At 37.3% G+C, this 24434-nt stretch overlaps 1 protein-coding gene across 4 annotated transcripts in view; it reads right to left on the bottom strand.

Annotated features, from left to right (window-relative positions):
• SMIM14 (small integral membrane protein 14) overlaps positions 1-24434 on the bottom strand; it is a 75547-nt gene that overhangs the window by 46966 nt on the left and 4147 nt on the right. The window contains exon 1 of one of the 4 annotated variants that reach the window (XM_032853052.1): positions 21116-21196. The exons of 1 other annotated variant lie outside the window; for it this stretch is intronic. In XM_032853052.1, coding sequence (XP_032708943.1) covers positions 21116-21134 — 19 coding nt within the window. In that variant the 5' untranslated portion in view covers positions 21135-21196. Of the gene's footprint in view, positions 1-21115; positions 21197-24434 lie in introns of those variants that run through there. 2 more of the 4 variants (XM_032853073.1, XM_032853062.1) reach the window with 2 other exon arrangements.

Genomic DNA, 24434 nt, shown 5'->3' with positions numbered 1-24434 from the left:
AAACATCCGGTCCTATGCAAACACCAGAGACCTCCACATCAGGTTGACTAGGAAGATTAGCTAACATCAAGGCGCTCCTCCGAAGACACTGGATCAAGACTTCGTATTTTAACTAAACATGAAACCCTTTCTTTTTCCTTTTTTTTTACAGTGGTACTTGCCTGGAAAGATGATGCTATCATCCATATCTCCCAGGCCACAGCTACAGGGCGGTGGGGTGGGGTAAGTTATGGAACTTAGAATATTTTATTTCAAGTTAAAAAGAGAAAACCTAACTGACCTGTGTCTTGAACGAGCAAACACAATATTCTCTCTGAATCTACCTATTAACAGTACTACCTTAACGGGAATGGTTTGTGCCCCAACAGGGTTTATCTTTGTTGATGGTGGTTATCCGTCAATGCCTAGACAGCTGGCAATGCCTCTTTGGTTATCAAAGTGTTCCTGTAACTGTTTTGCCTCACTGGTTAACTCCCCTGAATTCACACTGCCAAGTTAGAAAAGACCTAAAAGGAGGCTTTCATGATTCAAGATGCACCTTCTTTGGCAGGGCCCTAGTTTAGATTAATAAATCTAAATGAGGCTACGATCAGAAACCTCTCCTTAACTCTTGAAAGTATTACAAAATCCACAACAGCTGTACAACAAAAATCTTAGTCTGGCCACAGTTGTTTTTTTTCTGTTTGTTTCTTGTTTTGTTTTGCAGCTGTTTTCGGTAATAGGATACCCCTTACTTATGGTTTAACTCGGCAAGGAGGTGTCTGTGCTGTGACTACCACTGTCTGGTGCTCGTGGATTAACATTTCCGGGAAAGTTGAAACTCAATTATGTAAGATCATTGAGCAAGTCACTTGGCTTTAAAAAATGACCTCCTTCAGCAGGGTCTTTCCTCGACTTACTTGATTTTGATTGGTTTTGGTCCTGGGAACCACAGCTCTGAAGTGCAATGGGAAATCATTCTGAATATAATAATCATAATAAGCACACTATATTCTCTCAAAAGCTTTACATGCATGTTCCTAGCTCTTAAACACCATGCAAATCATCTCCCTAAGATGGGAATATCAGAAGAGGACCGAAGAGGGGTGCCTGTATGCCTCAGTTGGTAGGACATGTGACCCTGGATCTTGGGTATAGAGAGCACTTGAAAATAAAATCTTTTTTTAATTTTTTTATTTTTTCTTAAGATTTTATTTATTTATTTGACAGAGAGATCACAAGTAGGCAGAGAGAGAGGGAAGCAGGCTCCCTGCTGAGCAGAGAGCCTGATGCAGGGCTCGAGACCCCAGGGCCATGGGATCATGACCTGCTGAAGGCAGAGGCTTTAACCCACTGAGCCACCCAGGAGCCACCCCACCCTTTTTTTTTAAATGTATTTTTTTTTCTTTTTTAAGATTTTATTTATTTATTGGGGGGGGGAGCATAAGCAGAGGGAGGGGCAAAGGCAGAGGGAGAAGCAGACTCCCTGCTGAGCAGGGAGCCCAAGGTGGGGCTTGATCCGAGAACCACAGGATCATGACCTGAGCCAAAGGCAGATGTTTAACTGACTGAGCCACCCTGATGCCCCGAAAGTAAAATCTTAAAAAAAAAATTGTGGGGGCGCCTGGGTGGCTCAGTGGGTTAAGCCTCTGCCTTCTGCTCAGGTCATGATCTCAGGGTTTTGGAATCGAGCCCCGCATCGGGCTCTCTGCTCAGCGGGGAGTCTGTTTCCCCCTCTCTCTCTGCCTGCCTCTCTGCCTACTTGTGATCTCTCTTCTCTCTGTCAAATAAATAAATATTTTTTTTAATTTAAAAAAAAATTAAAAAAAAAATTGTGAACCTTAAGTTGTGGCCTATCACAGAGATTAACCAAATAAGAAAAAAGTGTCACAACCTGCGAATATCCCAAACAAAAAATGGACAGAAACCAGGACACCTGGGTGGCTCAGTTGGTTAAGCAGTTGCCTGGGCTCGGGTCATGATTCCAGGGTCCTGGGATCATGTCCCACACTGGGTTTCTTGTCCAGTAGGGAGCCTGCTTCTCCCTCTGCCTGCTCTGTTTGTGGCTCCCCATGCTTGTGCTCTCTCTCTCTCCCTGACAAATGAATAAAATCTTAAAAGGAGAGAAGGACAGAAATGGTGAGAACTTCAGAGCTGAAAGTGGTACTAATGCCTTAAACTTTGATCACACATCTCAGTGAAGCTGCAAGTCTTATCAAAAGGGGTGAACTGTAAATAAGGAGACAGAAAGCCAAAACAGCAAAAATTTGTTATATATATATATAAAATATAAAAAATTATATATTATATATTATATGTATAACAAATATATTTGTTATAATATAACAAATTTTAACCGAATATAACAAATATTTTACCAAATTTTTTTAAAAAGTTAAAAAAAAAAAGAAATTCTGGTTTTCCAGGACTAGAGGCTTGGGAAGAAATGGTGACTGACTGCTAACTGATACCTGCTTTCTCTTGGGGTTGAGAAAATGTTTCAAAATTGATTAGGGTGATGGTCACACAACTCCATGAATACACTAAAAACCACTGCATTTTACACAAAATGCAAAATATGGCATGTGAATTATATCTAAAAAAGGCTGGTATTTTAAAAAAAAGGGGATGGGAAGGGCACCTGGCTGGTCAGTCAGAAGGGTGTGTGGCTCTTGAACTCAGAGTCATGAGTTCAAGCCCCACATTGGGTGCAGAGTTTACTTAAAAAAAATTTTTTTTTTTTTTTTTTAAGATAAATGGTGCTTAGAGAGCACATACAGGTTCTAAACTCACCTAGGGAGCCAGGGAAGATTTTATCAAGAAGTTAACTTTGTGGGGCGCCTGGGTGGCCCAGTGGGTTAAGTCTCTGCCTTCAGCTCAGGTCATGATCTCAGGGTCCTGGGATGGAATCCCACATGGAGCTCCCTACTCAGCCTGGAGCCTGCTTTCCCTCACACCCTCCCACCTGCCTCTCTGCCTACTTGTGATCTCTGTCTGTCAAATAAATAAGCAAAATCTTTAAAAAGAAAAAAGTTGTTAACTTTGAGTTGAAAGTGGAAGGATGCACTAGAGTACAACAGGGCAAGACAGAGGTAGAAGGTATGAGGACTGGGTTCTGGAGGGCATTGCAGACACAAAAGGAATAGGAGTGTAAAGACCCTGGAGCAAGTAAGAGTATTGACATGGTGGAGGAACTCAAAGAAAGCTGTAGGTCTTCATCCAAATAGCAATGTGAAGCCCATAAAGGGTGGTTTGAAAAGATCACCTTGGCTGTATTATGGAAAACTGGTAAGAGGAAAGCTGGTCAATATAGGAAGCCTAACCAAAATGCTCTTTCAATAGGTCAGAGATAACAGGTGTGCGTCCTTTCTAGAATTATCCAGGTTTGATGACAGCATATTAAATCACGGGGGGGGGGGGGGGAAAATTATTCCATAAATGTAGGGCACAGTTGGTTCCCCACCCTCATTCCTTACACCAAAACAAATTCCAAATGTGTTAGTGGTTTACGTTTTTTTTTTAATTTGTATTTTTTAAAGATTTTATTTATTTATTTGACAGAAAACACAGCGAGAGAGGGAACACAACCAGGGGCAGTGGGAGAGGAAGAAGCAGGCTTCCTGCTCAGCAGGGAGCCTGATGGTGGGGCTCAATCTCAGGACCCAAGCCGAAGTCAGACACTTAACGACTGAGCCACCCAGGTGCCCCCAACTTTTTAATATTTATTTATTTGTCAGAGAGAGCACACAAGTAGGGGGAGCAGCAGGCAGAGGGAGAAGCAAACTCCCTGCTGAGCAAGGAGCCTGATGCAGGAACTCAATCCCAGGACCCTGGGATCATGCCATGAGCAGAAGGCAGCTGCTTAACTGATTGAGCCACCCAGGTGTCCCAGTGATTTAACTTTTTATAAAATAAGGTCACATAGGTGGCTCAATTGTTAAGCATCTGCCTTCAGCTCAGGTCATGATCCCAGGGTCCTGGGATGGAGCCCCACATTGGGGGGGGGGGGGTCCCTGCTCAGCAGGGAGCCTGCTTCTCCTGCTCCTGCTCCCACTCCTCTTATGCTCCCTCTCTCACTGTCTCTCTCTCAAATAAATAAAATCTTAAAAAGTAAATAAATAAAATAAAATAAGGCCACACAAAAAAATCAACTAAACCAACTAGAAAAATGGATTAGAACACCCACAAACTAACCCAAGTTTTTTAAGGGGCACTTAGAATATGATAAAGGTGCCACTTTCGACCGTCAACCATCTAATAAATGGTAAGATAACCCTTTTCTTTTTAATTGAAGTATGATGCACACATAAAAGATTGGAAAAATATATACCCAACTTAGTAAGTGGTTAGCTCTAGGGAAAAGAATATAATTTAAAGACAGACTTTCACTTTGTCAATTTTTGAACACTTCTTACAATGAATGTGTACTCATATATTAAGACTTTCAAAGTACAGAACTTTGGGCGCCTGGGTGGCTCAGTGGTTTAAAGCTTCTGCCTTCGGCTGAGGTCATGATTCCCGGGGTCCTGGGATCGAGCCCCGCATCAGGCTCTCTGCTCCACAGGGAGCCTGCTTGCTCCTCTCTCTCTGCCCGCCTCTCTGCTTACCTGTGATCTCTGTCTGTCAAATAGATAAATAATTTAAAAAAAAAAAGTACAGAACTTTAATTTTTAAAAGCCACAAATGTGTAACTACAAGAAGACTACTGGAATACTTGCAAAGCAACATAAATCCAAGAAACCATATAGGACCAATAAATCTGGCAGCCAAAAATTATAAAAGTTTCCATAAACCAAAAATATACTGTAAAATAAAAAGACAAAGAGCTTGGAAAAACGTTTGCAACACACATCTGGTTCATTTCCTTAATTTACAGTGAACTCTGAAAAATCATTATAGAAATGGCAACCTTACAAAAAATAAGCAAAGATCATGTTTACAAGGAAATACAGAGCCAATAAACAAAACATATTAAGAGATGCAAATCCAATTATCACTTTCATCTACCCAAAGATCGGTAAAAATTAATTTATCTAATTAACTTGGATATCCATATCCAAATAATCACATAATGTTGTTGTATAAGGATGTTCACTGTTTATGAAAGAAAAAAATTATAAAGCAAAGTGTATATCCTTCTTCCCTGTGGTTCTGATTGATATGTGTGAGTGATAGTATGAGTACATGAAATCCTACACAGCTGTTGAAAACAGTGAGGCATGGGGCACCTGGGTGGCTTAGTCAGTTAAGCGGCTGACTTCGGCTCAGGTCATGGTCTTAGTGTACTAGGATGGAGTCCCACAGCTGGCTCAGAGCTCATCAAGGAATCATCTTGTCCTTCTCCCTCTACCCCTCCCCTGGCTCATGCTCACTCTGTCTCTATGTCAAATAAATAAATAAAATCTTAAAAAAAAAAAAAGAATGAGGCAAATTTCTTTGTAATGATTTGGGGAAATATCCAAGATAGACGGAGATGAAATCAAGTTTCAGAACAGTCAAGGCAAACCTACTTCCCATCTAGTATCTTTGTGGAGATCTGTATGCCTGACCTAAGAGGATGTGGGAATTAGAAGGGAAAGAGAAGTCTCAGGCCATCTAAGCTGGAGAGCCTAACTCTTTCAGAAAGTAGGAAATACCTAATATGAACTACTTGACAGTATGGTCTGAGCCCAATTTTTAAAAAAATGATTAGCCTTCATGTTAGAGAACTTACTGTACATACCCAATACAGAAAACCCTGAAAGTAAATGTATCCCATTCTTCTAGGCAGATAAAAATTCACCCCTGAAAGCCTGTTTCTCACCTGTCTTTTCAAATCCATAAGCAAATCTCTACTTACAATTGTGGTCCCTCCTTCCCTCTTATCTGTGCCTCCCCAGGCCAATAAAATGTCAGCTGAAATTAAAAGATACTATAAGATTTTTTAAAAGGAAATTCAAATACTGAAATGCCTAATACCTACCCAGTTCTGTACCCTCTGAACGCAGAAATGCTAACAAATCGCCTTTTATGAAAAAAGGGAGACTTGTTTTTATCACCCACAAAAATTGCAAAACACAGATATTTTTAAGTCTTTTTTTAAATCCATTTGATTAATAAGGCCAGATTCCACCAATACCACCATCACCCTCCACCTCCAAAAAGCCTCCACCTCCGAAGAGCCCACAGTTTCTTGAGGGCAGGAACCTATCTTACTCTGTCTCTAAACACCTCCTTCACTGCGTAAGCCACAGCAATGAATAAATATTTGCTGAATCTCTGACGTTTATTTTCTATCTACATATGCCAGAAGCACGTAAATCAACTCGAATTTTTTTTTTTAAGATTTTACTAATTTGTCAGAGAGAGAGAGAGAGCACAAGCAGCAGAAGCCTCAGGCAAAGGGTGAAGCAGGCTCCCCACTGAGCAAGGAGCCTGATGTGGGACTTGATCCCAGGACCTTGGGATCATTACCTGAGCTGAAGGCAGGTGCCTAACTGACAGATATTCCAAATCAACTAGGATTTTAAAGTATATGACAGTACTACTTAGCCTCCAGTAAAATGAGAAAATGTATTTATACCCAGGACATTCTTCAATAGTCCTATGCCTCTGTGGAACTTTTCTTCACATAAACTTGAGCTATTTTAAGTACTATGCAGTTTTCAGTTAGTAATTTCCACTTTAAAATTACCTGGTTTTTTGTTTGTTTGTTTGTTTGTTTAAACAAAATGGAACAGCTCTTTTTTGTCAAGAACCTCAGAACAAGCGTCAGTGCATATCAGCAGCTAAGCACTAGAGCAAAAAACTTAACCAATCCTACCTCACATTTAAACCTCCTGCGTCCACAGACATTAAAGAGCTGCTCTATCGTGGGCAAGACAGAACTCTATCGTTACTGCATCAGAATTCTGGTACATCAGAATTTATTTGGGGTGTTTTACAAATACCTAGAATTTATTTCAGGGTACAGCAGGGTATTTTACAAATACCTAAGGATATTAAAACAATGGTTTTGATGTCTTTGTTGCAGAGTTGTTGTTCACCTCAATACATGTCCCTAATACAAGAACAATGCTAAATAATACCAAAGCCATGGACTTGACTCTTTTTTTTTTTTAAAGATTTCATTTATTAATTTGACAGAGAGAGAGATCACAAGTAGGCAGAGAGGCAGGCAGAGAGAGAGGGAGGAAGCAGGCTCCCCGCTGAGCAGGGAGCCCAATGCGGGGACTCAATCCCAGGACCCTGAGACCATGACCTGAGCCGAAGGCAGAGGCTTAATCCACTGAGCCACCCAGGCGCCCCATGGACTTGACTCTTGAAGACAACCAGCTTTATTGCAATTGGTCATAAAATGCCTAAGTCATGAAAACATGAACAATACACTGAAAAAAATCAAAATCCGAAATAATCCAGGGGAGGAAGGAAGGAATTAAATGTGGGCATAAATAAAATAGATGAAATAAAATAGGCCATTTGTTGATAATTACTGAAGTTGGGTGACGGACGGATACTAGAGAGTTCCTATACAATTCTTTTCCATACTCTGAAATTTTTAATAATAAGCATTTAATTTATACATCAGTATTTTCCTATTACAATTATATTTGTGACAGAAATCTGTGGGCATAAATTAACCAACAGTTTATGGGTTGCTTTTTATGCCACATAAAGGACAGAACTGTGCACACATCTAAAGCTCTCAAACCATCCACTCTTAAACAACTCCTATCACAGAAGTCAGAGTTCACTCTGAATGTTGGGAGGGCAAATGCAATTCCCCATATCCCTCAGATTCAGGTCATTTCCTCCTTCCACTGCAACTAGCAGACCTGGTAGAGTTCAGTGGTAAAAAGTCAGTTGACTCATCCTGTTTCTATATGCTGACGGAACTTTCCAGTGCTGTTAACCAGGTTATTATCTGCTATTAGAACCTTAAACACTCCAGCTCATGCTGGGTGGGTTTAATTTACCTTATCTCACCTTCAGGAAGTCAAATTTAATCTCCTACTTATAACTTTGGAAAAGGTGAAAAAGTAGATATTGTAGTTTCACTACCCTATTTTGTAGAATTATGCCATAGAATTACATGCTTATATACAAGATTTATTACTTGGGAAATTAACTTTTTAAAAGAGGTTCTTTTTTTTTTTTTTTTTTTTTAAAGACTGTATTTATTTGAGAGACAGCATGAGTAGGGTGAGGGCAGAGGGAGAAGCAGACTCCCTACTGAGTGGGGAGCTCAATGCAGGGCTCAATCCCTGGACATTAGGATCATGACCTGAGCCAAAGGCAGATGCTTAACTGACTGAGCCATCCAGGTACCCCTTAAAAGTTGTTTTTAATGAGGCTAAACATTCTTAACAGCAAATAACTGTGAAGTTATCAGTGTTACATAATTTTATCAAATCACTTGGTATCAGTGGTGATGCCAGAAGTACACAGAGTAAAACGGAAAATGTCAACTTTTCCATTCCTCTCTGCCCAAGTCTCTTCCCTTTCCCCAGAGGTACCACTGCTGACAGTCTGCTGTGAATACCTGCAGGTTTTTTCATATGCGTCTATGTACACCCTTATAAATACATACATATGCATCTATGTACACCCTTATAAGTACATACATATGCATCTATGTACACCCTTATAAGTACATACATATGCATCTATGTATACCCTTATAAGTACATACATATGTATCTATGTACACCCTTATAAGTACATATATACAAATATCATTTTGGTTGATCTTACAGATCATATTATACATATGCTGCAACTTGCAGTTTTGTAGCATTAAAAAAACCTTCAGACCACGGCTCCTGGGTGCCTCAGTCGGTTAAGCCTCTGCCTTCGACTCAGGTCATGATCCCAGGGTCCTGGCATCAAGTCCTGCATCAGGCTCCCTGCTGAGTATGGAGTCTGCTTCTCCCTTTGACCCTTACCCTCCCCATGCTCTCTTTCACATAAATAAATAAAATCTTAAAACAACAACAACAACAACAAACTTTCAGACCTTTCGATACATAAAGCTCTACATCATTCTTTGTAATGGCTACATAATTCTCTAAAAACATGAACATATTTAGCATTCCTTCAGTAGAGATTACTTAGGGACCTGCCAATGTTTTTTTTAAGTAAACTCTACCCCAAACAGGGTGCTCAAACTTATGACCCTGAAATTAAGGGCTGCATGCTCTACTGAGCCAGCCAGGCCCCCATGGACTTTCCAACTTTTTATTAGTATAATACTGCAACAACCATCTTTGTGCCCATATTTTTGTGGGGCAGAGTACAAAAAAAATTAATATCTAGGCCTAAGGTCATTCACAAAAAGCCTTTGCCAATTCTATCAACAGCACATAGTACAGGTTAGTGTGTAACACAGTAATTACATATAGTATTATTATCACTGATAGTACAATAACATATGGATATACTCAAGATATATCTATACCAGAATGTCTGATCCCCAAAATGTAACTCATTGTTTCTATTTCCTAGTTCCAATAAGGCTGCATATCTTTTCAAGTTTATTGGCATTTATATTTCTTCTTTTTCAAAATTTTGTCTGATTTTAGCAGCTCTTTATAGCTGCTTTTTATTTATTTATTATAGTTTTTTATGTAGTATTAATCCATTGTTATATCATAGTAAGATTAAGAACTTTTTATAGGTTATTTGTGTCCCTTCCTTCTAGGTGGTTCCAAAGCCAGTTTCATAAAGGTCTATTTTTACATATTTTTCTATTTAAATATTTATCTATCTTAGACTTTTAGCTAAAGAGTTAATAAAATTACAAACCATAAAAAATAGATCTAGGGGCACCTGGGTGGCTAAGTCAGTTAAGTGTGTGCCTTCAGCTCAGGTCATAATTCCAGAGTTCTGGGATGAAGCCCTCCCCATCAGGTTCCCCGCTCAGCAGGGAGTCTGTTTCTCCCTCTCCCTGCCACCTGTTCTCTCTCTCAAACAGGTAAAACCTTTAAAAAAAAAAAAGGATCTAAAATCCTAAGACAGTAATTGAAAATAACATCCAATGACAATATGAAATAATATTTAGAAGGTATTTTAATTTTCTTTAATGTTTTAACTAACACACTAACAATAAACCCTAGATTATTTTTTTAGATAATTTTACTTAAGCTCTTTCATTTTGGAACTATTTTTTGTTGCCATAGAGGTTAAGGACTCACAGGAAGGCAAAAAATGTCTTCCAAGACATTAAAAATTTAGGGAGAGGCGCCTGGGTGGCTCAGTGGGTTAGGCCTCTGTCTTCGGCTCAGGTCATGATCTTGGGGTCCTGGGATAGAGCCCTGCGTCAGGTGCTCTGCTCAGCGGGGAGCTTGGTTCCCTCTCTGTCTGCCTGCTTATGATATCTCTCTCTCAAATGAATAAATAAGATCTTCAAAAAAAAAAAAAAAAAAGATTTAAGGAGGAAAGCATTTCTATGTTAGTATGTGTATGTGAGTGTTCATTTTTGTTCCTCTTACAGAAGAAAATACTTGGTTTGGTTAGATCCTTTTAAGAAACTATTATATTCTAAATTCTTTCAAAAGATAATTTTGGGGCGCCTGAGTGGCTCAGTCGTTAAGCATATGCCTTGAGCTCAAGTCATGATCCAGGGTCGTGGGATGGAGACCCGCATCAGACTCCCTGCTCCGCGGAAAGCCTGCTTCTCCCTCTGCCACTCCCCCTACTTGTGTTCCCTCTCTCCACTATGTCTCTCTCTGTCAAATAAATAAATAATTAAATCTTTAAAAAAATAAAATAAAAGAGGCAATTTTACAAATGCCTAGGAGTAACAAAAATTTCCAAAATGTAATAAAATGTTAACATAGGTTTCAAGGTTATAAAAGTCATTTTCAAATGAGTTGGCAATTTCTATAGCACACTGCAAAACAGTAAATATTTCAAAAGTGCTTTTAACACAAAATGGTTGGGAGACTCGGTCATGAATTTTTCAAGGAAATAATCTGGTCATATGCTAAATTAACCTGCAACAGTTCTCACACTAAGTTGGAATGGAACTACTGGTACATGACCTTTACCTATAAATGGCCTTAAACTGTTTATTTCTTGCTTTACCAGTGGATAGCAAATTTCCTATGAGTAGGTAGGTAAATGTAACAGAAATAGGGAAAAAATTTTTTAAAAATTCAATAGGACCGAGAAGGATGTGGTCATGAAATGCAAATAAAAGACAAAACCCTGAAGATCATTAAAAATTAGGAGCCAGTAAGCAAAATGGTAGATAGATCTCTTAAGTCTCTAAGAGACAAAAGAGCTAATAAAATAGCCATCAGTCTCTAAAAAATTTCTGGAATAGGTAAAGCCCAAGAGAAAAGACAACTCCCAAAAAAGTCACTATTGCTTATTAACAAACATAAGAAGTCACCCTGGGACACCTGGCTGGCTCAGTCTGCAGCACATGCGACTCTTGATCTTTAAGTTCAAGCCCCAAACTGGAAGGTAGAGTTTACTTTAAAAAAAAAAAAAAAGGTCACCTTAACTAAGTCATCAAATACATGCAAACTAATGTGAACTTTCACTTAAAAAACAAAACACAGAAAGTACAAAAGTACACTGGAAGTTTACTCATACACTGCTAGTCCTGCAGCTAACTGCTGCAAAATTCTGAAAAGTAATCTGACAATATGTATCAAGACCAATAGGGGTGCCAGGCTGGCTCCTTTGTAAAACAGGCAACTCTTGAACTCTAGATCTAGGAGCTGTGAGTTTGGGTCCCATACTGGGTGCAGAGTTACTAAAAAAACAAATTAAAAAAAAAAAAAAAAAGGACCATAAAAATGTTCATATCAATAATGCGTGTTATTTGTGATTTATTTTTAAATACTCCCACCAGAGGAGGGAAAGCAGAAGGATAGAAAGGAATAAATCTTCCACAAAGAATTCCAAATGATTTAAGTAGATTTAACCCCTTTAAGAGGTAAAGCTTAACTCTCCTCTGACCTTGAATGTGTCCTGGACTTAGTGACTTAACTTCTAACAGGTAGAATACAGAAAAAGAAGGTGACTTTATAGTGGAGAAATCTAGCAAATACTACCTTCACCTAAAGATCAAAGTATACATCATTAGTGATAAATCATGTTGCTGTCATGTACCCTTTAATAAGATGTGATGAGAAAGGTAGTTCACCTCTGTGGTATTCTTCCCCCAAAACATCACACTAAGTCTAATCATGAGAAAAATCATCAAACCCAAATTGAGAGGAATTCTACAAAATACCTAACCAATACTTCTCAAAACTGTCAAGGACAACAAAATACAAGGAAAGCACGTAAAACTTTAACAGAACCAGAGAAGACAAAGCAGACTAACACCTTCCAGGTGATCCTAGAAGTCCCTGCAAATGATAAAAAGAAACAGATTATTACTGACACTCCATCTTAAATGAGCGAAACTGGGCAACGTACTATTAATTCCACAATTATCCACTGTTCTCCAGAAATTTTTTAGAGTACCCTCCCTGTAATTCTACCAAGAGGCTAATAAATTAATTTTTACTTAAGGTAGAATACTATGTATTAGGTATTTCTGACCTTCCAAGCAAGCACTTAATCACTTTATATTTTATGACCTGAAGTCTTTGGCTTCTGCTGCCCCTGCTCCATTGAGGTTCCATCATGAACCGAATTCATGACTTGGAAAGGTCTTTTCCTTTCCTTTTTTAAATAAATCCTCCTGGTACCTACATCAAAACATAACAAAATGGCAACTTATCCTCTACACATCTCATATCCATTCCTTAAAAAAAGGCGGGGGGATGGGGGAGCGGCGAGAGTGGAGTGGGCACCTGGCTGGCTCAGTCAGTAAGGCATGCGACTCAATCTTGGGATCATGAGTTCAAGCCCCACAGTGGGTGGGGGGGGGTGGAGAGGAGGAGAAGAAAAGGGGAAAGGAAAGGGGGAGGAGGGGTGGAGTAGTAGTAAAGAAAAGAGAAAGAAGAGAAGAGAAAAGAAAGAAAAGGAAAAAAAAAAAAAGGAAAGCAAAGAATATCAGGTCTAAGAACCCAGAATTATGGGGCACCTAAGTGGCTCAGTCATTAAGCAACTGCCTTCAGCTCAGGTCATGATCCCAGGGTCCTAGGTTCAAGCCCTGCATCTGGCTCCCTGCTCAGTGGGAAGCCTGTTCTCCCTCTTCCACTCCCCCTGCTTGTGTTCCCTCTCTACCTGTATCTATCTCTGCTAAATAAATAAAATCTTTCTATAAAAGTAAAAAACCAAGAATTAGTATAACTTGATTTTTCCTTTATTTTTCCCAAGACTGCATTATAAAAATATGTACCCTTATTTAACCTCCCTACTTTGTTGCCAATCTCTAGTTTTCTCTCTTCTTCAATAAAGATTAGTTCCCTGCCCTGCTTCCAAGAGCAGTATTACTGAAAATTCATTTCCCTCATAAGAAATGAGTACGGAATCCAGAATGCTCAATGTGAAATTCTTGTGGTTAGGGGGGAAAAGATTGTAGAATTACTATATGCCCAGAATTTAAACACAGGGAAGAATTACACCACATTAAAATGACTGTACGGGTTCTGTTAAGGTGATCAGATGACATCTTCTCATTTTCAGAAGTTGTCATACTACATTTTACTGCTCAAATCAATTATGTATTTCCATAAGGATATGTAAACTTGTATATACACGTAAACATTCATACATTAAATGATTCTACCCAAAATACTAAAGACTGATGCCAAAACTCCCACAATAAAAACAACTATAATTCTTATCTATAGAGATAAAAATTTATCTATGTCCACAAATGATCTAAAACCTTAAGAATTTAGTATGTAAAAATAATTACATAATTGGTTACCTCTGGAAGGGGGCCTAAGTGGCTAGGAGGCAGTAGTAGTAAGTACGCTTCACTGTATACCATTTTGTGGCTTCTGAACTATTCAAAAAGTATTAGCTTTTATTATTATTTTTTAAAGATTTTATCTATTTGACAGAGAGACACACAGTGAGAGAGGAAACACAAGCAGGGAGTGGGAAAGGGAGAAGCAGGATTCTGGCCAAGTTGGGAGGCTGATGCAGGGAGCCCGATGTGGGGCTTGATCCCAGGATTCTGGTATCATGACCTGAGCGGAGGGTAGAGACTTAATGACTGAGCCACCCAGGCACCCCCCAAAATATTAACTTTTTAAAAGAATAACCATACAGTAAGGTTTTTATTCTTCCCCCTATCAGAACTATTAGCTCTAGGAACAAATAACTGCATCTCAATTTTCTCTTGGACTGAATATACTAAATCTTCTTAATCCTCATCTGACCCTTTGTCATCGCTGAATTTGTTGGCTAGAGTTTATATAATAAAAGGTGGGACACCTGGGTGGGTCAGTTGGTTAAGCATGTGACTCTTGATTTTGGCTCAGGTCATGATCTCAGGGTTGTAAGACTGAGCCCCATGGGGCGCCTGGGTGGCTCAGTGGGTTAAGCCGCTGCCTTCGGCTCAGGTCATGATCTCAGGGTCCTGGGATCGAGTCCCACATCGGGCTCTCTGCTCAGCAGGGAGCCTGCTTCTCTCTCTCTGCCTGCCTGCCTCTCTGTCTACTTGTGATCTCTCTCTGTCAAATAAATAAATAAAATCTTTAAAATAATAATAAAAAAAAAAAAAAAAAAAAGACTGAGCCCCATGTTGGTTTCCATGCTGGGCAAGAAGGCTGCTTAAGATTCTCTCCCTTTCCCACCTCGCTCTCTCCCTCTCTCAAAAAAAAAGTGTGTGAGCGCATATGTATGTGTGTGTGTATATATATGTATACATACATATATATGTGTGTGTATATATGTATACATATATATATAAAGGTTTGTATATATATGTATACATATATATAAAGGTTTGTATATATATGTACACATATGTATGTGTGGGTGTATATATATATGTATACATACATATATATACACACACACATAAAGGTTTCTAAACTTAAGTAAATGTATTACAAAATGAACCAAATTCCATCATCAACAAGAAATGACTAAGTATATAATGGACCACACAATGGGTACTTCTAAAATCAGCCTCTGCCCTAAATCTGGTGTAATCATTCTTTGCAAACTCAGTTTGGAAAAGTTTACCTTTCCCTAAAGAGTACGTTTATCATGATGAGCACTTGTACCACACTGCTGAATCACTGTATTGTACACCTGAAACTAACATATGCTGTATATTTCCTATACTGTAATTAAAATTAAAAACTTAAATTTAAAAAAAAAGTTCACCATTCCTTTCTCCTACTCACCCTCCGGTGGAAGCTTTAACAAGAAAATTAAAATACTGAAACTGTAAATACCACAAACTACTAATGTTGATATGATGTTTTGTCAAATTGAGTTTAAAATAAAGGCAAATGGGAATTCACTTTTAAATTCATTTCTAAAATATACATTAAAAAAGAACAAGAGGAAAAAGACAAGGACTAGACTAGTTTTGTTACAAGGCATTTTCCGAAGGCACATCCAGAATCAAAGACATCTGGATATACACAATAGCTGGGATAGTAAGGAGGAATAAAGAAGGTGGAGGAAGCAGAAGGATAAGAGATAATACGACCTAGTAAATAATAAATTCTTTCTTATAGAATTTTCTGAACATACCAACCACGAAATGTATTTATACATCAAAGTCTGAATTACAAATAATAGGATCAATATTTTAATAAATGGTCCTAGGAAAACTTCCTAGCAAGTAAAAAGGAAAAAAAACCTATCAGTAACTCTAGAAGACAATTTAGTTGAATATTTGATCACTGTGGAAGAACTACCACATACAATGGAAAATACCAACAAATTTACAATATAATACCGTGTGCATTAAAAAAGAAGAAAATCCCAAATAAAATAAAAAGAGCAAAAGAACTGGGAAAAAAACACATCTGACTAATATGGCTGGCAAAGGCATTTTAATAACATAAGCATATGCAAATAGATTCTTAAGTAAGCTACAGACTGTATTTGAGATTAAAAATTATAATAACTATTATGGCAAAATGAATCCAGAAGTTAAAAAATATTCATGCCCTCTGAATTATTCTGCTTCTATCAAAAAAAAAATCTAAAATATAAAGATTTATGTACAAAGATGGTTCTCATAATTTTATAAGAGTCAAAAATTGGAACAATCTAAACGTCTGGGTAAAAGGGAATGTTTAAATTATGATACATACTGCAAAGTATCATGCAGCCAAATGTTTCATTTTCTTTCATAATGACATGGGGAAATGATCACAACACAATATTAAAGTATATCAAATAGGATATAAAAATAAGCAGGGCGCCTGGGTGGCTCAGTGGTTAAAGCCTCTGCCTTAGGCTCAGGTCATGGTCCCGGGGCCCTGGGATCGAGCCTCACGTCGCGCTCTCTGCTCAGCAGGGAGCCTGCCTCCTCCTCTCTCTCTCTGCCTGCCTCTCTGCCTGCTTGTGATCTGTCAAATAAATAAAAAATCTTAAAAAAAAAAAAAAAAAAAAAGCATAGCACATGCACATGGTTAAAAAGCATAGGAAAACACATGCTCAAAAAAGTTGAAAGAATGTATACCAAAAGTTCAACACTGGGTGTCTCTGGGTGACAGGAATTTACTTTCCACTTTATTCATTTCAAGTATCCTATAATGATCATGTATCAACTCTTTGAATAAGGAAAAAACTTTGGATGCAGCACCTAAATTCAGGAAAACTAAGATTTATCAGTAAATAAATGGCAAGAAGTAAATAAACAAAAATATGGCAGGGATATGGTGAAGAGATTTAGGAGACATTAATCAAATGCAATGTACAGACCTTGTTTGAATCCTGATTCAAACAAACATTATAAAAGAACATTTATGCAAGAACCAGAAACTTTGAACAGTGACTGGATCAAACGACATTTAGGAATTACTAAAAAAAATTTTTTAGCATAATTACAATGTCAATTATCACATCTAAAAAGAGTCCTTATCTCTGAGAGATCCCTCTAGGTATTTTCAGCCAAAGAGAGATAATGCCTGGGATCTAGTTGAAAATGCAAAGGCAGAAGTATAGACAAAATAAAACAACCATGAGTTAAATAATTGCTGAAGCCAACTGATGAGTACACAAGGACTCATTGTACTATTTTATCTTTTAGCATCCAAAATTTCAAACATACTTAAGATCTTTTTAAAGTAATTTTATACAGGGCACCTGGGTGGCTTAGTGAGTTAAGCATATGCCTTCAGCTATGGTCATGATCCTGTCCTGGGCTTGAGTCTGTTATTGGGCTCCCTGCACAGTGGGGAGTCTGCTTCTCCCTCTGCCCCTCCCCCACCCTATTCATGTTTGCATGCACACTCTCTCAAAAATAGATGGATAAAATCTTTAAAAAAAATTAAAATGTAAATATAGTGTTACAGAAAAACAAAGCATTCTTCTGTTTCCCCCCAGGCAAACATAGGGGGCTCTTCTTGAAAAAGCATGGGTAACCAAGGTTGATTCAAGGTCAGAGGATGGAAATTATCTTCTACTGTGATTTTAAGAAAGTGATTTATGATGAAATCATCTTTTCAAATAGCCAACCAAATCTTTACAGTGATCAACAATGGTATCAAAATTTTTTCCATTTAAAAAACAAAAACCCACAGCAAGAGCAAAAAGCAAAGTAACAATTTAGAATGCATATAATTTGTTGGTTTTTTTTTAACAGAAAATAGAGATGATGGTCAGTGAAATGGGGAACTCAGAATAAGCATTCTATCTTTTTCCTAAAAAGCAACAATTCTACGGATGAGAGCTCCAAAGTTATAAAACCGAGAAAGTGAAATATGACAGAAACTGCTAGAACTGTCTCCAGGGCACTTAGGGAGCCTACACCTCAGTTTGCTTTCTACTCTATTTTTAACCTTATTCCCAATTATATCACAGAGATAACTGCTCACCTCTAAAAATAATTTTTTTTTAGAAACACCTTTCTGACCCCAAGTTTTTATGCAGAAGTTTTTATCCAGTGGTAAATCAGACAATGGACCAAATGAAAGGGTAGAGATATCCCCAAACTTTGGCTACCTTTCATATTAAACATGGAGAACAAAATATTTGTCTATCACTTAGTAATACTAACATTATGATGCTACAGACTAATACACTACCACTTGGGATTACTTTCATCAGACGACCCAACATCTCAATGTAGTAAGATGTTCAAGTTCACTCAAACACAACACTTCTTTGTAACACATTCACTTGCTCTATTCTTTTATTGGAAAATGATCTCAATCAAACATAGCCATACCTATAGTTTATATCTGCCTGTATAATGGCTAAGTACTTTTACATGCTAACAACAGTCCTTCTGACAAAGTCAAAGCAGAATTATCCCTGTTTTTAAATGAGGAAAATAGGTTCAGGAAGCTAGCAATTTGACCATGATCACACATCTGAGATAAACTCTGCACAGGAAGTCACAATGTAAATTCCTGATCAGGACTCATTCTACATCTGTCCGATATGACCAATCCCGCTACCAACATTTGTTTCACTCTTACAAAGATAAAGATCCCTTATGTAATTACATAACTATCAACTGACTTCCTATTACTTCTTACTAATGACTTACTTTTAAACACATTTGCATCTCTGATGGGAAACGGGCAAGGAAAGGATGCAGACACGAGTTCAAATTAGTCAATCATTTACTAAAAATTGTGCTAAAGCTATGCCTGGGAGAAGTTAAAGACATTTTAAAAATGTAAATGTTGAAATAAACCCCATTATATAGCCTAAATAGTCACAATTCTTTGTTCTTAGGAGTTAAGACTCCGTGGATTCTATCATGACAAGTTCTAAAACTCAAATTAATAGCCAAGCAATTATAGTTACAAATTCCTTGTATTTCCTGTACCAATCCCAACAGGGTGACCCTATACTGTTCCACCAAGAGCCATTTACAAGAGAAAATACAATTAAGACCAAACTCTGAAATTCTTACAAAATATTTTTACGATAACAAAACATTTAAAACACCCTTTCAGAGAGAGCATACTATTCAAAGGGAAAAAGCTAAAGCAGGCTAGAAAGGATAACAACAAAATACTTACTTTCCACAGAGTGGAATGCTAATGTATACAAGAAACAAGGTGAATGTGACTAACAGGCTTATTGCATAAGACATCACTGTATGGATAAGATATACATTAGAGAATGACAAGTCTTTGCTTACTCATAATTCAACAAATCACAACTTGACAAGTTGTACTATTAAAACTTTGGGGATGCAGCAGTTCTCACCTAGTCATTTAAAGACAAAAGAACTGAGGCCCAGACAGCTTCAGCGACTTACCCAGCATCACCAAGCAGACATGGGATTCAAACCCATGTCTTCTCTTAGTTCTCCTTTCCTCGGAAGGATATATCTAACAAGTTTCAGGGGACTAAGTAACTGGAAGAGGAATTTAGAGGAGGATATAAAAGAAATAAAAGGTATCCCCTACCTCTAAGAGCCTGCAATCAAGTTAATTATTAATTATAATTAACTCACAGAATAATAATTACATACCAGCATATAATTAACAGCCAAAATAAATGTCACAGACAAATGACTTCTCAGGAGAAAGCTCAAAATCGAAGAAAAGAACTACTCTCTTCAACTAACCTTCTATCCCATTGCTTCTGAAAGCTTAACACTTGGAGGTGATCAAGAATTTCCTCAGCTCTTCAATTCCTCCACATCTCTGCAGCACGCGACTCTGTTATAGGTCCATCCCCAGGGCTGCCACCACTCTTCTGGAAACTCAGTTAATGTGACCCTATTTTCCTATGTCTGAGATGCTACCGTCTCTTTCCTCAGTGACCTTTTTCCTCCCTTACCTATTTGACTGTATTCTAGGAATCACCTTAGGCTAAAACATCATGGGATAGCAGAAAGAGTTCATCTTAGATGTATGATTCAAGTTACGGCACTACTGAGAAAAGGATAAATTAGTTTCTCTGTGACTTCAGTTTCACTATCTATAAAACAGGCATGATAACAGAAACTATTTTTAAAGGGTTGTTTTGAGGATCAAATGAGAATGTGTAAGAGTGCTTTTTAAGCTATAAAATGCTCTAGGCCAATTCAACTCTAAGCCCTTAGATTTGAAATTTATCCTCAAATCTCAGCCCAAGATCTCTGTATACTGCTTTGGTATGTTTGTATTCCCGTGAGGCTCAGCTATCACTCTTCTGCATAAAAGAAAAAGAGCAGAAAGAAGTCTTCTGTTCTGAATCTTGGTCCCTCACCTATGAATTTCCTTTTCTGGCTGTGTTTTACTTTTGTACAATCCCGAAGAATCTCTCAAGGTCTGGGGTAAGATTTATCATGAATGGTCAAACAAAGAAAACTTTTCGAACAAATGATCTTTGTTTATATTCATATCATATATCATATCATAACCAAATACCATAACCAATATCATAACCAAAATTTTCATACTCTGAAATGTTTTTTAAAATTTCTATTCAAAAGTACATAAGTCATATTCTGAATAAGAAAACTTTAAACTAAGGAAAAAAGGCTATTTTTCCTAAATTAGAAACAAAAATTCAACAGAAGATGACATAAAAATTCCATACGATGTCATCCCAAATCATAGTGGATAGAAGTTACATAGTTAAGAAAACAGTTTTCAGTAGCTGTATTACAAAATATCACTGTGTTCTGAAATTGTGAAGTATATCACAAGTAATAAGTTTGTGAATGATTTACATCATTCAGATAAATTAAGAGTGGAATCAAGATTTTTTATCTCATTCATCAGCTTGCCTATATGATTTCTTGAACAGAAAGGAGTTATGGCTTCTACTCTCCCACCTCATGTAACTCCTCTCAATAATGTTATGGCTAGATAACATTTCTATACATAGATGCACATAAATGCCATTCACGATGACAGGAAAAATGCTCAAAACCACTGAGATAAAGAAACCAACATTATCAAAAAATGAAATTTGAATAAACATCACAGTTTTTTTAAAGTCTTCAAAATTTTAAGCAGGTCACTTTCTTTTACATTACCTTTGCAAAGAGTAAGAAATAAAATACATACTATGCAAAATAAATAAATAAATAAATAAATAACTTGTATTTTTAAAAGTATGTTGTAAGATAAAACAAGATAGCAGCCAGAACACTGACCTCTAAGTCTGGTGCACATACCATGAGGATGTTTACTGCACTCCTATCCTGACTTGAAACATCTATATTAGCTGTTAAATTCTGGAAACGCTATACATGTAGTACTTGTCAATGAGTGCAGTCAAGCAAAAACCAGCTTCATTTTGTATTTTTACAAAGCTGAGACATCTGTGCTTTGATCTAAATTTAAAAAAGGAAATGAAAAGTCAATATGAAAATAAGCAATGAGAAGGTAACTTTCTCCAAAACAAAAGCACTGAAGTTTAAAATGTTATAAACAAAATATAAACCCTATTATATATTTTTAAATTGGGTATTAGTTTAGAACCAAGATTTTAATTTTTCAAAGAAACAATTTTGTTAAAAGCAATACACATTTACAGTTTTAAAATTCAAATACAAAAAGGTAAAAAAAAAAAAAAAGCAAAGTAAAAGGTACTTGCCTCTCCTCTGAGGCAATGTCTATTAAAAACTCTCATGTAAATTTTCTAGGAAGTACAAGTACATGCATGTGGTATACACCTGTCAAGTTATGATTAAAGTCACTACATTTCAAATCACTAAAATGTCTTAAATATAACTTTTTAAAAATTATTAGACCGGTTACTCTAATTATTCAGAGCTGAGGTTAACTTTTAAAGCCAATGTTCATCACAATATCATTTATAATGGTAAAAACTGGAAACTACATTCATGTTCAACATTAACTGAAAACCTCCAGTAATCAGTTTATTCAAAATATCTTCTAAAATGTAGCCAGTAAAGGGATGCCTGACTGGCTCAGTCTGAAGAGCATGTGACTCTTGATCTGGGGATCGTGAGTTCAAGCCCCACATTGGGTGTAGAGGTTACTAAAAAAAAAAAAAAAAGCTCATTAAGCTAAACAAACAAACAAACAAGAAAAAACTAAAACAAAACAAAATGAAGACACAAGCTTATGTGAGTATTGTATCTCATTTACACCAAAGATACATCTGAAATAAATAAATAAAACACTGGAAGAAAATACACATACAGAGTTAACTTCTGAATTAGATTATAGATTTTGTTGTTTTGGGCTTCATATACTACTATCTCTTGCAGCTTTTCAGTAACAAGGATGTCTCGTGTTAAGAGGGGCGATTAGAAATCCATATCCAAGGTGCCTGGGTGGCTCAGTGGGTTAAGCCTCTGCCTTCGGCTCAGGTCATGATCTCAGGGTCCTGGGATAGAGTCCAGCATCAGGCTCTCTGCTCAGCAAAGAGCCTGCTTCCCCCTCTCTCTCTGCCTGCCTCTTTGCCTACTTGTGATCTCTCTCTCTCTCTCTCTCTCTGTGTGTCGAATAAATTGAAAAAAAAAAAATTTTTAAAAAAAGAAAAGAGAAGAAATCCATATCCAGTTCAGATTTAAATAGAACAAATCAATTCATGAAAGTAGTTCTACTAGTGTATTCTGACAGCTATAACAAGTAGGTTTACTTATTATAACTTCTAGGAATCTGTAAGACAAAAGACTAGTCAATACCGTTACAGCAAAGTCCAAGGTCAAGGGAAAATTGGGTTTGAATCCCAATAGTACCAGGGCCTTTACCCTGGGCAACTTACCCAACTCACCAGAGCCTATTTCCTCTTTTCCGTGTAAATTAGGGATAACAATCTGATTTAGAGAACTGATGTGACAGGTAAACATAAAGTATGCAAAGGAACTCAAGGGACTGGCAAATATCGCCATAAATAGTAAATGCCATTATTACTGATTATTACTGATATTCAACCAGGTAACTATATTTTAATTTCAGACTCAAAATAATTTTCAGCCACTTTTCAAAATGGCTTTGAAAGTGCCCACGATGCCCTTTACACAGATGCAAGATCAACTCGTATGTGTCCAACTACAGAAACAATTATTCATATGGTTAGTATTTATTATGTGGACCAAAGCATGAATATACACATAAATACAAACCAAAAGAATACCGTTAACTTATAAGCCTATAGCAGTTAATAGTCTCAGAAGTTTTATGATTTTTTTTTTTAAGATTATTTATTTATTTGAATGAGCAAGTGAAAGCGAGCAGCCAAGAGGGACAGGGAGAGGGAGAAGCAGACTCCCCCCTGGTCTATCCTAGGACCCCAGGATCATGACCTGAGCCTAAAGCAGACGTTTAACTGAGCCCCACCCAGGTGCCCCAGAAGTTTTATAATCTTAAAAAAATCCTAATATAAGCCAAAATATAACAAAGAACAGTTGGGAGTGCAAAACTTTTTGCAGAATCTTTACACTCCATATACTAATATAGCACTATTTGTCAGTACCAACTTAGACAATTCAGTATCTTATATTGAAGTTTTGTTCTAACTCCTATTAAATTATATGGGAAAAGATCACAAATAATTCCTTTCAGCAATGTACCATCTTTTACAAGCATAGATTAAAGTTGTGATCTTTCTTCATTCATTTATTCCACCAACAAGCCTACAGATTATCTAATTGGTCCTCCCTGACCTCATGGGCCTCCCAATGAAATAGGCCAGATAGCCACTGACAATTAAATACAAAAGGTGAAGTGATGGGAGCAGACATATGGCTATTTACAGAAGCCTGAGGTGGGCAAGGACAGAGCTTGGGTAAAGGTCATGTGCGACCTGAGCCTCCACAGATAACAGCCAGGCTTAAAAACTGGGAAGAGACTAAAGACAGACAGTATTTCTCTAGATTAAGTTCCCCCACCTTAAAAAAACCAACATACCAAACAAATTTAAATTTTTTTTAAACTAATTTGGAAAGGGGTCTTCCAGTGAGAAATCTATTCAGTTTACGATGATCAAGTAATAGTCCCAAGTAGTAAATCACCCAACTCAATGGAGAAAATGTAGGAAAAATTCAAATGACTATACAAGCAGACAGAAAGTGACAGGTTTCTGGTGTATGGAACACAAGGTAATGCACAGGAAGGAGAAAACACTTCAAATACTTAAAATTTAAGCCTGATAGGCTCTCAATACAACAAAGCAGAAAGACCTAGGAATGTTTGCAGAGGTCATCTTCTGCAACTTTGCCTGTGAAACTTCAGTTAAAAAGCCCAACAAAACAATGGACTTCATTAAGGACTGGATTGGAAATGGGACAGAATACACTATCTCGCTCTTAACAAAAAGATGGCCTTTCAAACCAAAGTACTGTGTACAGTTCTAAACTCTAGTTCAGAGGCAGTCAAGTACAGTGATTAACAGACGTATTCAAATCCAACTTTCTGCCACTTACTATGTCACAGTTCCTTCACTTGTAAAATGGGAGTAGACCTACCTGAGTTGTTCTGCAATTAAATGAAAAAACATGT

Source organism: Lontra canadensis, unplaced genomic scaffold (genome assembly GCF_010015895.1).
Source record: "Lontra canadensis isolate GAN:19392208 unplaced genomic scaffold, GSC_riverotter_1.0 scaffold1, whole genome shotgun sequence".
In the NCBI taxonomy this organism is placed as follows: domain Eukaryota; kingdom Metazoa; phylum Chordata; class Mammalia; order Carnivora; family Mustelidae; genus Lontra; species Lontra canadensis.
Note: the sequence above shows the minus strand (reverse complement) of the source record. Positions and strands in the feature narration are given on the sequence as shown.